Source organism: Octopus bimaculoides, chromosome 6 (genome assembly GCF_001194135.2).
Source record: "Octopus bimaculoides isolate UCB-OBI-ISO-001 chromosome 6, ASM119413v2, whole genome shotgun sequence".
NCBI lineage: Eukaryota > Metazoa > Mollusca > Cephalopoda > Octopoda > Octopodidae > Octopus > Octopus bimaculoides.
In genome coordinates, this window is record NC_068986.1 from 954,795 (window position 1) to 968,587 (window position 13,793).

General features: G+C 36.5%; 1 protein-coding gene and 1 long non-coding RNA gene across 6 annotated transcripts in view; one reads left to right on the forward strand and one right to left on the reverse strand.

The window, feature by feature from the left end:
* Positions 1 to 1,294: 1,294 nt before the first annotated feature.
* Positions 1,295 to 13,793, reverse strand: part of LOC106873608 (uncharacterized) — a 30,153-nt gene continuing 17,654 nt past the window's right edge. The window contains exons 2-4 of the long non-coding RNA XR_001409901.2: positions 11,893 to 12,233; positions 11,440 to 11,697; positions 1,295 to 1,495 (exon numbers count right to left, since the gene is read on the reverse strand). This is a non-coding gene — a long non-coding RNA (uncharacterized LOC106873608). The remainder of the gene's footprint in view (positions 1,496 to 11,439; positions 11,698 to 11,892; positions 12,234 to 13,793) is intronic.
* The window catches only part of LOC106873607 (citrate synthase-lysine N-methyltransferase CSKMT, mitochondrial), a 12,372-nt gene continuing 3,378 nt past the window's right edge, over positions 4,800 to 13,793 (forward strand). The window contains exons 1-2 of one of the 5 annotated variants that reach the window (XR_001409900.2): positions 4,800 to 5,370; positions 7,507 to 8,234. Coding sequence is in view for 3 of the 5 variants with exons in the window: in XM_014921052.2 (XP_014776538.1) it covers positions 5,262 to 5,370 (109 nt within the window). In the remaining 2 variants the exon portion in view is untranslated. Of the gene's footprint in view, positions 5,371 to 5,451; positions 5,677 to 7,506; positions 8,235 to 12,225; positions 12,967 to 13,793 lie in introns of those variants that run through there. The other 4 variants (XR_008264336.1, XM_014921052.2, XM_052968525.1 and 1 more) reach the window with 4 other exon arrangements.

Sequence of the window (13,793 nt, forward strand, 5' to 3'; positions counted from 1 at the left end):
TATATATATATATATATATATATATATATGTATATCTATATATGTATATTCATACATACATACATATATATATATATATATATATATGTGTGTGTGTAGTCTATTCTCAGCTACCATATCAACAACATGGATTTCTTCCATCTTCTTGCTCTGTTAAAGTATTTGAGAAAAATAATATTAATGAGTCCAACTGGTTAAAATTCTATTTATTTGTGCAGCTGATGATAGTACTGCATTTAAATTGATGTAATGCAGCTGCTTGAAATGGTCATACTGCATCACTTCTTGAGATCCTGTTACTGATTTTGATTTTATTCCCCTTACTTCAAGCTATGCGGATAATACTGGACTGACTTGCTGTTTCAGCTTAAGTACCTAATTCCACTGAATCTCAATTATTTATATGTACGTATGTATGTATGCATGTGTGTGTATGTAGGTATGTATGTATGTATGTATGTATGCATGTACGTATGTATGTATGTATGTAATGTATGTATGTATGTATGTATGTATGTATGTAATGTATACATACATTCATACTCATGCAAACATTGAATTAAACATAGAAACACATATAAATCTAATGCGCATCACAGACATTACCTGTATTCTAGCAGAAGTGTGAATATATTTTCCCCTTGATTTAGACATACTTTAAACAGGGAACTTATGACTAAAACGCCATGTAGGTCAGTGCCTTACATCATCCCTCATTTGGTGATATCTAAAAGTGACATCAATAAAAAAAGTTTAGCCTACTGTTAAAAGCATCATATTAAGAACCATAATGTCACTGTTGCACTACAGAATCCCACTTTCAACATTTACTGTTCTCTTTCCAGAGATATTCACCACTGACACCTAATTAAATGTTATTGCTGTGTAAATTGCTTGATGAGTGTAAGTGATAAAAAAGTCAAAACAAAAATAAATAAATAAATAAATAGCTGTTCCTGAAACTCAGCCTGGCTATGTCTGTTGTTCCTTTTGATAACTCCCTGTAACTTCAACCATGAACTTTGACCTTTTCAAGATACTATCCAACTGCAAAGTTTACAAGGGTGATGCAGTTTAATAGCTGGAGATATATATATATATATATATATATATATATATATATATATGGATGTTGATATGAGTGTGTGTGTGTGCATGTGCATGTGTCTATGCATCTATAATACACAAAGGGTTGCAAGTAAGCACATGTATAGATTTCATGTTGCAAAAATGTTGCGTCTTTATAGGATTTGCTAAATATTATTGTTGACAAAATAACGATTTAAAAAAGAAATTCAATGTTATTATCATTACTTTTTATTTAAAGTTATTATCATTATTATTGTTGCTTTTGGAAACATAAGAGAAACTCTGGAATGTTCAAAGTCTTTTACTGAATAAGTTCAATAATAATTGGTTTCTGATATTTAATAGTATGTGTTGTACTTGACATCTGACAGTGATATGAAGCAAGACTGCCATTTCAGACTAGACTCTGAAATAAAAAAAATAGAGTTAAATTTGAGAATATTTCTACAGAAATAAATAATGATTTGTAGTTTTGGCACAAGGCCAACAGTTTTTGAAGGGAAGGCTTTGTTGGTCATACTGCCTACAGTACTTGACAAATACCTTATTTTATTAGTCCTAAAAGGACAAAACGGCAAAGTTGACCTCAGTAGAATTTGAACTCAGAGAGAGAAGAAATATCACAGAATATAGCATTGTAGTAAAGAAGTTTGGTCCCCAACAATGTGGTTTTGAGTTCAGCCCCACTGTATGGCAACTTGGGTAAGCATCTTCAACTATAGTCCTGGGTCAACCAAAGACTTGAGAGTTAATTTGGCAGTTGGAAACCGAAAGAAGTCTGTCTTGTGTGCGTGTGTTTGTGTTGCCCAGAAGTAACACACCCACACACACATGTACACATGCACACATACACACACATGTACACATGCACACATACACAAACATACACGCCTATTTACATATATAAAAAGACATTTCAAACTTTCAGCAAGAATTATGAAACGTTTGGATACAACAGGACCACAGAAGCCAGGTATATTATCTTTAACCTAGAATAAAACAGAACTGAAGTAAATTAGCCAGATCAGTCTTCTGTATTAAATATATATAATCAGTGCTAACGTAGTTAAATGTAGTGAACAAAAAAAAAAAGTTTATGAAAATTATACCTTGTAGTTAGGAGAAAGATATATTGTCTAACTGATTAATTCTGGTTAAGAAAGATGAGGAAGATAACTCCAAAATTTTAATATATAAAAACTATGTGGAGATGTAGTGAGAATGGGAAATAATGACTGCTCTTTGGCAATGCAGTGACAACTCTGGATATGTTTCTTTTTTATTAAACATCTCAAGTGAAGCATAGTCTTCACTTATACATACCAAGCCAAAAGAAAAAAAAATGACTACAATAGAGCTAGAGGTTACAATATGAAAATGTATATACACATATACATCATTACGATACAGTGCAATTTTTAATCACAACTGTAATTTTTTAATTAAAATACAAATCCTAAGTAATAGTCATGATTCTTCCATAATATAAGTTTTTACAAACAAAAAGACAAAGAAAAGAAAAAGAAAAAGCAGAACAAAAAAGGAGCACCATGTAAGCATTGGTTGAGCAATCTTTTTGATGCGGGATTTTACAGCTGGATGCCCTTCATACCATCAAAACATTTAGCCACCTCTTATCTGTAGGGACAGTATCTATCTATTCTAAAACTCAGATTCACCCATTCTTATGCATAAATATATACATGCATGTACATACACATATATACTATTATTATTATTATTAATAAGGCAAAAGGTGGCAAGCTTGCAAAATGATTAGCACACTGGGCAAAATGCTTAGTGGCATTTCATCTGTCTTTTCATTCTGAGGTCAAATTCTGCTGAGGTCAACTTTGTCTTTCATCCTTCTAGAGTTGATAAAACAAGTATCCGTTGAATACTGGGGTTGATGTAATTGATTCATCTCCTCCCACTGAATAACTCGCCTTGTGCCAAAATCTGAATTCATGATTAATAAGGCAGTGAGCTGGCAGAATCGTTAGCAATTTTTTGAAGATTCCCAAGAAGTAGTTGATGACTAGATGACCTAATGAGCAGTGGAGATGAATGTCCTAAGATCATAGTGGTCAGAGTAAGAATAGGTAGGAAAAAGTTTAGTAAGTCATGCTGAGAAGAAATGGACTCTCTTCTTCGGTGATGGATAGATTGAATGATGCTTGTGCTTGTAGTGTGAGCAGACAGGAATTCGATTTGGTCTATGTAATGTGTACTTGCAGAAAAAAATGAAAATAGGTGTAGTGAGTTCACAGGCAGGCTGACAGAAAAAGATAATTCTGTATTTAGAAGATGTACAGAAATAGTTAGTAGTAAAAACACCTCTAAAATAAATTCTTTGAAACTTTTGGGAGGTTCCCAAGAAGTAGTTAATAATAGTCTTTTGTTGACAAGATGACCCAATGAGCAGCAGAGGTGAGTTATGCCAAGAAGAAAGGGAGTCTCTTCCTCAGTATTAGTCAGACTGAATGATGCTTGTGTGTGTAATGTGATGTTGCATGGTCATCAAACTGATTGTGGATGGTGTATAAAGTATGGAAAGATGTGAGGCAAGTATGGTCTGTTGGGTACGTAATGCTAGAGTGCACGGACAAGAGGGAGAAACTGAACTAATAGAAATATTACAGACATATTTTAGGAGGTAATCAGGTACAGTGTGCAAGGGAGAAGACTGCATGGCTTTGGACGTGGTACGTATGTAGGATGTCAGTTGAGTAAAAAAAATGTACCAAATGATCCAAGGATAAAATACACTTGCAAATTAGAAGATCAAGGAAGACAAAAGCAAATATGGTTGAAGCTGTTCTCAGGATCCTGAGTTTCAAGAAGGAGATGACAAAGGACAAGAACATGCTATGAGATATCTTGCTGGAGAAGAACTGTCCAACACATGTAGACATGAAAGACAAATGTAAAATGGGATAATGTTACATTTGTATATTATAGGCACAGGCATGGGTGGTTGGTAAGAAGCTTGCTTGTTAACCACATGGTTCTGGGTTCAGTCCCACTGCATGGCACTTTGAGTAAGTGTCTTCTACTATATTCTCGGGTCAACCAAGACCTTGTGAGTAGATTTGGCAGTCAGAAACTGAAAGAAACTTGTCATATTTATATATCTTCGACTAAAACCCTTTAAGGTGGTGCTCCAGCATGACCGCAGTCAAATGACTGAAACAAGTAAAAGAATACAGTCATACATACATACACACATACATATATGCATATACACATATATTTATGCAAACACACACATACATTTACACATGCAAACATATATACACTCATATATACCTTCATACACTTATACACAGATTCAGAAATACATTGATATGCATACATAACTACATACATATACTACATTATATATATATATATATATATATATATAATACACACACACACATGTATGTATGCATATATATCCATGTATCCTGTCTTCTGTTATAATTCCATTCACATCTATTATGCAAATGAATAAAATATATGTATGTATAAATATGCATATATACACATATATTAGTTGCTTTAATATAATGAAATATATCATAGCAACATTTGCTAAATAGCACTTTAGTGAACCATTCAATTAGCTTGTCCCTCCACCACTCACACAAACTATTTCACAAATAATACATTGTACAGTTTTCTTTATTTCCGTTCCATTCTATGCTGAACCTTGGCCCATACCTGGATGATTATAGTCATGTATTATTTTTTCTATGAGAAGAGGTTGCAAGCTATTCTCCATTTTTCCTGAAAGAGATGCTGTGAGTGCCTCCCGTCCCAAGTCTTTCTCACAGAAAGAGTGTGCGCGTGTGAGAAGAAGAAGAAGAAGAAGAAATGATTCCAGTACTTGACTGGTACTTTATTTATCGATTCTGAAAGGACGGAAACCAAAGCTGGCATCTGCATGATATGAACTCAGAGTGTAAGAGAAGCCTCACTCTTCCACAACTTTAACAAGTCTGCCAAGTCACCCTCCTCTTATAATGTGGACAAGGATAAAGTACTATTGAAGGGAGATAACTCCAAATGAATTTATTAAGGAATCTGTTTCTTGATTAAGTTTGGCATTTAACATTGATCGGATAAAGTTGAATACTTGAATAGAGAAATGTTAAGTGTTTAGTGGCAACGGAACAGGAAAGCATGTTATGGAACTGTTAACGATAAATAAGCATGCATGTGGGTTTCTTTTTAAATTGATCAGGATGCGTTATATCGGTTGGCCAGTCATGTATTGTTCCAGTTTAGGTGCGAAAGGTAGGTATTTGCCCCCCTCTAGTCTTGTATTTGTTTCATATATTTCGAAAGTCGGTCTGTTTCCTACAGTACTTCGGTGACTTTTATTAAAATATGCATTGTTAATGTTCCCAACGCTAATATTTTAATTTTATTACTAAGAATACCTCAGTTAATTTTACAGATACCAAATCCTAACATTGGTTTTTCGTGCCTTGCCGCAAAACCTTATATTTATAATTCAGTCTTTAACAAGGACATGAGAAGTATGCATGTGCCTACCAATCGAAACCCTAGTTGTGGAACGGCCCGGTGTACTAAGTTCCAGTAAGCGTAATTCCATATTGTTCAATTAGTTATTAAAATAAATTGTACACATTTACGATACATAATAAGCCTTGCGTACATTACAGATGTATGTATATATCATGCTTGTAGTTTATTTACATCAGGCCTGGAAGTACCTGCGGTCTGTTATGATACTTTGTAATACACTCATAATTATAAGAAATGTTACATTTTGCTAAAATTTCATCAGAATCTTGAGATGCGAGTCTGTTAAATTTGAACAGTTTCGTTTCTTTCGAATTTTTTTTTAATGATTTGCTCAATGGTGATGCATGATTACACTAATATATATATATGCTATAATAATTAATGTAATATATGATGTACGACTTACGACAGGTGCTAAATTACTCTTTTAGTGTGTTGACCCAATATACGATGAGCAAGGTCACAAGGTCTGCTACTCAAAAGGGGTTACTCGTGTTTTAATAACACCATGAACAAAATCCAGATCGAACGTTGTTACTAGCAACGAGAAAGTTATAAGCATCGCATTTTTATTTTCATCCAAGGTTATAATGTTTCTATATTAAATAACTATTATCGTTCACAGCTAAAAGTAGACCGTTCTATCAACTTTGTGCCTTCGATTTTAGTTTTGTACCTTTTTTGTTTATAACTGCGCAGCATGGCCTGATAACCCCAATTTATTTGACTAAAGCTTTTCAAGTTGTTTAGCCCTAAGTCAGCTCTGATTTAGCAGATCTGTAATCAAAAGCAATCCATCTATGACCATCCCATATTTTTGTACATCACTGTCCATTATATCCATTTATAAGGCGAGTAGGATGTGGTTTGAGGAAGATTTCGTAACTAATTCTTGTTAAAGAATCGACTGCGTAGATGCTTTCCACTTACAAACGCATAGAATTTTCATTACTCATACAATATTTACGAAATTTCTTTTTTGTTGATTGTTTTCAACTTGAAAATTTGGGCTTGAAACGGATTCTTATTTATATTGTATTCTGGCATGGAAGTCTTGTTGCTTTCTAAAACTTGTTGCATCACATCTTATATAACTCGTGTGAACGGCCTCTCCTTGATGACTGATACAATTCTCATATTTCATGTTTCTTGTCGCTTAATTTTTATTCCTTTTTATAGCTAGTTTATTTCATCGTTCGTGTGGAATTTTCATATTCCCTATTCTCTCTCTCTCATATATATATATATATATTTTATACACACACACACACACGTATATAATAGTGGCAGTGTACGTCTGTGTGTACATGCTAAAGCTTATTTTTAAAATTATTATTCAAACGATATCGGTTGAATAATTAACAATATGAAAATCAGTTACAATTCAAGAAACATCAGACTTTTATGAAATATTCAAACTCCACATACATGTTGAGCACTTTTCCTTCAGTTTTTTTTTTCTAAAACAATAAAAGTTCGCAAATCACACACACACACACACACACACACTACACACTACACTTGTTTAGTTTTACAAATGATAGAAGTGTAGAGAAAGAATAAACAGTAAAATTAAAACATGTTGCTATTGGCTCCAGATGAACGTTTCCGGGCGGACAAGAATCAGATCGATTACATGTTACTTGATATGAATAAAAATAAAGCTTTGTATAAAATAGAATAAAACAACACATAAAGCAAAGTAAATAGTTTGAGAACTAAGAAACGTCTTTTTTTCTTCTTTTTTTTTTTTGTCGCTATAAGCATTTTTGGTCACCGAAGACTTGATGTTTAGCGTTTTTTATTCCTCAATCCTATTAATCGCATCCATCAAGGCCTCCCTTTAATTGGAGTGTAAAAACATGATTGTTTTTCTTTTAGGGCCTCCGCCGATCAGGCTTGATCTTGTATCCGCACCTATAATGTTGGGGTGGAAGACCAGCAGTTAACCCGTGTATGCAGATCTCCCTTCTCCAAGACAATCCAGTATAATCGCTGGTACTGCCGTTAGAACGCAAAGGGATGAAACAGTTATCCCAAAGTATCCACTAACGGTTCGTCCAACTCACCGCCCTGGGCTGCTATTTTTCTTTATCGATCTCGAAAGGATGAAAATTCAGAGACAAAGCACAGCCTGAAACAAATACCGCAACGCATTCTATCCAACACTAATGACCCAAGAATATAAAGATGGCTGCGTTCGAAGTCAGGTACAGCTCAGCAAAGATCCATGAAATAACGTTATGTTATTTTTCATAAGGCGGCGAACTGGTAGAATCGTTACCGCGCCGGGCAAAATGCTTAGTTACAGTTCTTCCATCTTTACGTTTTGAGTTCAAATTCCGTCCAAGGCCTTTCATCCTTTCGGAGGCGATAAAATAAGTAACAACTGAACTCATTTTATCACTTATGAAAGGATGAAAGGTAAAGTACTAAGTGAACTTTGGGGTCGATATAATCGACTTACCCTATCCCCGAAATTGTTGGCGTTGTGCCAGTTCTACGTTAATTGGGTACTACTAAAGCAGCGCGGACCCGAACGCGCAGTCGCGCGTCCGCGCTAGCTAGTCTTGAGTGGTCGATCCTAACCCTAACCCGCGTGTGCAAATGAATACGTGTTTAGAGTTAGGGTTAGGGTTAGGTTCGACCACTCACGACTAGCTAGCGCGGACGCGACTGCGCGTTCGGGTCCGCGCTGCTTTAGTAGTACCCGTTAATTGATTACCTATGCTTTTAACATAGAAAAATAATCAAATAAATTTACTCGGGGACGTAGCTAAAGTGTGCGCAGCCCCATTAAAAAGGGACAGACCCCCCACCCCATCTACTAACTACGCCACTGAATTTACCGATTAACTAATGTTAATTGTAAATCATTGTTTCGAATAATTTCCAAAATTGTGACCAAGTTCTTGAAATAAAAAACTGAGTGATGGTCGAGTTTAGTATTCCACTTTCACTTGCATTATATCATTGACAAAAGTGAAATACTAAACTCTAAGATTGTCCTGTAATGAACTTATTTGTTTATTTGAAAATGCAGGATTCGTTCAGTTTTCTAATAATGGGAATGGATTTCAGAGTTTTATTCTTTCAGTAATTTGACAGTATGTATTCGGCGAGGTGGTGATGGGGGTAAAAATACATATTTATTGTGTATCAATATTTCAATAGTTAAGGCTGCATGCTGGCAGATTCGTCAGCTCACCGCAAAACGCATAGCGGCCCTTTTTTATCTAAGACCTTTCTGTCTTTTTTTTTTTTTTCAGACATCGTGTATCCATATTTTAAAAATCTTATTTCGACCTTTTGCCTATCTAAAGCATTTTCATAAGTTTGTCCAAAATGTCCATGCTTGTTTTCAGATTTTTCGTTAGCTCTTGTTTCATATGTTCTGAGTAATATAAAGCTTTCCTTTCATAAGTCCCAAGTTACTGTATGGGTTGAAAATAAAAACTGGGTATGTGTATCACATATGATGCATGAATGACAGGGAACATTTTTTATTTTCATATATAACATATAAACGTGTACATCTTTTAGAACATTGTCATTTCATAAGATTTTGCTGGCAAATTTTTAAATTAACATAAACATTTATTTACATGAAAGAAAATTACCGGAGAACTTTCATCTACTTCTTCCAAATCTTTGTTAAAACTGTATTGAAACCATTTATGGAGAATTCTTTCTTTTTCATCATAGCAACTGGTTGCACACCACAAGGTTTAACGGAACCTACAGAAGCAAGCCAGCTCGCATTAGCACGGGCGATGGCGAGGCTAAGGCGTTTGGAAAGCCAAGCGCCCTCACGAGCATCACCTAACACCTCGATGAGACGAGCTGCCAACGTTGACAAGGACTTTGCGGTTAGTGGCCCAGTTACTTCGAACGTATCAAACGCCACAGGTTGGAAGAGACAGTTCACTGTCTGGTCCCGATATTTTAGGGTTTTCTTCCGTTCGGTAGGGAAGCCGTGACCCTCCCATTAACTGCAGCATCCAAGATGTGGGAGGGAGAAAAGGAGTCGCAGACTGTGGCGTCCCAAATGAGGCACCTACCTCTAACCCAAGGACAGAAGGTAAGACCGTCTGGTCATTTTCCATCACTTCTAGATAACTCCGACGCCTTCAGAACTGAGGGGATATTAATCTGAGCCAGGGCCCGCTTAATGATTAAGTTTAGCTCGGTGTAACGAGCGAAGCGACCAGCATTTAGGCGGCAAGATAGACCGTGAAGATCTGTGGGGTCGAGGGCTCTACCACAGCGGCTTCTCAGTCCCCTACAGACGTCAGCGCCCACTCTGAGTGCCATGGAGACTGAGTAGACCTCCAGTGTTGACTAGATGAAGGGCATCGATCCAGTCCCCTGAGAATTTTGCACCAGCTGAAAGTAGGCAACTCCTTGAAAATTGATCAGATTGATCAAGGAGAGAGTTGAAAGTAGTACTTGAACACAGATTGTCCCATAGTCTCTGTTTCTGTCTATCCTCCACTGTAACCAGAACTGACAAGCCCATCTCTCTCTTCTGTGATAGAGCTTCATCCATCTCCCTGTTGGAATTAGTCCATGTTGGAGAGGAGAGGATGTTGCCTACCGAAGGGGAGCAAGCGTGGATGGGGAAAAGAACGGAGAAGAGATGGAGACGAGCGCTTGCGCAGACCCTGACCCCCGAAACCGTTTGGGCAGGGCAGAGCAGCTTGGTCGCGGGAGTCTGGGGAGTGTGTGCGACATTGACGAAGCATTCGAGTTTCCTGAAGATTAGGTCGTCAAAGTATTGGAGGGACGACAGGAATCTATAAGAGGGACTAACTCTCAGAAAATGCAATAGCTTAGGAATGGACAAGTAATTCCTAAGTATAAAAACATTTTGGTGGGACTCACTTCAAGGCTTTTAAAAAGTTGTTCGAGGTTAGTCATTTTGGATCTAAAGATGGACTCAAAAGCTGGATCAGTAATTGGAGCTCACGCTGATGAAGGAGGAATCGCGATTGAGGGGAGCGAGTCAAATAGTTTAGTAGTCTGCTCATGCGAAACTGGGTGATTAAGGAACCAGAGCTCGCATTTGGAGATCTACGACCAAGTTCCTCGATCATCGTCCTCGCAGTTGCAAGCACCTTGTCAGAAGGGCCTCCCAAACAAGCATCATCAAGGTACCAGACATTTAGGTCTAGGTCTTACTCAAATCAAAAGAACAACAAGTCCATGAAATAAACAATTAGAGAGTATATTATTCATGAATAACAATAATAATCCTTTCGCATACTTGACCACCATTACGCTTATACACTAAGCGAAATCCAACCGGAAACATGTTATTTGTATAAATAGATCTGGTTGTCTGAAGTGAAACTTCTGTAACAACTCGCTATCTTTAAGCTAGCCTGCTAGCGCTTCTGTGTGTGTGTGTGTGTGTGTGTGTGTGTGTGTGTTACATGCAAGCATAACTGTGGTTAAGAAGTTCACTTCGCAACCATCTCGATTCATGTTCCACCCCATTGAACAGCTCTCTAACAGAATTATATACATACAATTGTTTCGTACCTTGAATTGAGCGAAAGTAGTTGACGTATATATTGCAGAAGCCCATCATATATATATATATGTATATGTAGGTCTGTGTTGATGTTTATCCTAGTCTTAAAAAAATACTTATAAAAGTAAAATGACTGAAATGTGTGCCTGGGTCGTTATGATGGACTAAAGGCAGGGGCCCTGTATGACCGCAGCCCAGTGGATGAAACTAGTAAAAGATTATATTCATGCATACATGTTTGTAATACCTTCATTACTATATTACTAATTTCTACATACCTGGCGAAAATTCTCTCACAATCTTTGAATTCTTTATGTGAATTATCTTGATTTTGAGTTTGCACTGAAGACGGCTGCCCATATTCATGTGGTAGAGTCCAGGTTTCACAGGGAAGTTGAGCTTGTCGTTCTGCCGAAATGTATCTTTTTAACATGACCCTTTATCGAAATAGGTTTTAAAGAACGGGCCTAAAATCATTGTTGATTTTCAAGCTGGATGTAAGCAGCTTTTCGTCAGCGGTCAGCATTAACAAGCATCTGTCAACAACAATTGGGTGGAGAAGATAGAATCAGTTCACACAAGCGATGAGATAATGAAATACAACAAAAAGCGACAAGAGCTAGATAAGAAGAAATTTAAGATATAATCGAAAATTGAATTACATTGAGACAAAAAAAAAACGTTTAGTAAAGGAATATAATACTCTTTATCGATTAAAATCTAATTAATACCTTTACACTTTTCAACATGCAATTTGCGAGGTTAGGAAGTTTTAACTTCTGCTGATCAAGAAAAGGGTGTTCTAATCTTATAAAGTGATTGGATGCTGTCGTCTTTCGCAATGTTACATTTCTCGTTAAAATAATGTAATTTTATTTTATATTTCTTTGGAATGGCTATAAATTCACCGAGAGTGTAAGCAGATCTATCATAGTCACTTTTTACACTGTACTTCTGCAAAAATCGACGATTTTCACCTCTTACAATTACATTAGGCCAACTAACTGGTGACTTTTTACTCCACAAGCAGTCAAAATACTGCTAAGCTTCAGGGAACGGTTGCGGATTTCCTCTAAAATGAGATGGAAATGATTATTGACAAAACAAATTACATTGCATGTTCAATATACTGGACACTGAGTTTCTGTCTAATCACTTGATTCGCTAGAAACAACAACTACATCTCACTCAAAGTACACTGTATTGTCTTTAAAAAATGACACAGATAAAAAAAAAGTAAAAGACAAGGCTGCTTGATCATAGATGACCTGGGACCAAACAACAACCGCCGTATGAACTTCCCTTTGACCGAGGAAAAATGCATCTTATAAAATACTAACAGTTTAGGACTTTTGAAGTAAGAGTTTAACTTAGACATCGTCAGTCTATGAATTAGTCGTTGCTAAAATAGCGCGGGGCATCGTTGCAATCCTTTGTTGAACGCGGAGTGGGGTAATCGTAAGGCTAAAAGAAACTGAAAGTATTTCACGATGGTGAAATTATTTGCCCCAAACGTAATATGGTTGCTTCTTTCGCAATGCTAATTCTCGGACATTGCATACTTCCCTTTCAACAATTAACCTCGAGGAATTTAAATTAAGTATCAATCAAATCTAATTAACTTCTACGTATAGACTTCAATTTGTACGGCCAAAAGATATATATAGGATCTATAGGATATATATATATATATATATAAAACTCTAAAAGCTTAGAATGCCGATTATATGAAAAACATTCCCAAATGTTATTGAGTCCATTCATACACGTCATCGTTACACGCAAAACACGCACACATTCACAAGGTGATTGAGAAGTTACTTTTGCATTTAAATGATATATAATTTCTTTTATTTTGATATTTATATGCACATTTTTTCTCTCTCCGTTTTTTTCGTTCTCTCCATTTTTTCCGCTCATCCCTTTCTGTCGAAGAGCGTCAGCTGGAAGCGTCAAAGACTTCCATTTCTTCCGAACGTCAAACTAACACACCTGCTCGTTGTTCCCTCACCTGCCTTCGTCTTTTGTCTTCTGTATATTTGAACTATATATATATATGTGTGTGTGTGTGTGTGGTGATAGATTTCCGTTGTTCGACTATGACGGTTCACTTCGTTCGATCAGCTGAATTTCGTCCTCTTGAATTTACATGCAAGTAGCTTAGCATTCCACAGACACGTGTACCTTCAAGTAGAATCAGTGTAGCCAGGCTTTATTTTATGAGTCACAGGTACAATCCGCCCGGAGGGGTTTCTGTCGATTCAATTCAATTTCGAAGCTTTAGAACATGATATTTGCTCAGGATGCCACACATTGGAGTTGAACCGGGAACCAAGTGGTTGCGAAACAAATTTCTTAACTTTTCGGCTATACTGTGCATACTCTCTCCCCGATTCCCCCTCCCACCTCTCGCAGTGTCTATCTATCATGGATGTATTTGTTAAAGTTGTCGAATATGTACCTGCAATTTCTAGGCAACTGATTCTACTTGAAGGTACACGTGTCTATGGAATGCTAAGCTACTTATATGTAAATTCAAGAGCACGAAATTCAGCTGATCGAACAAAGTGAACCGTCAAAGTCGAACGACGGAGATCTATCACCACCATATATATATATATATATATATATA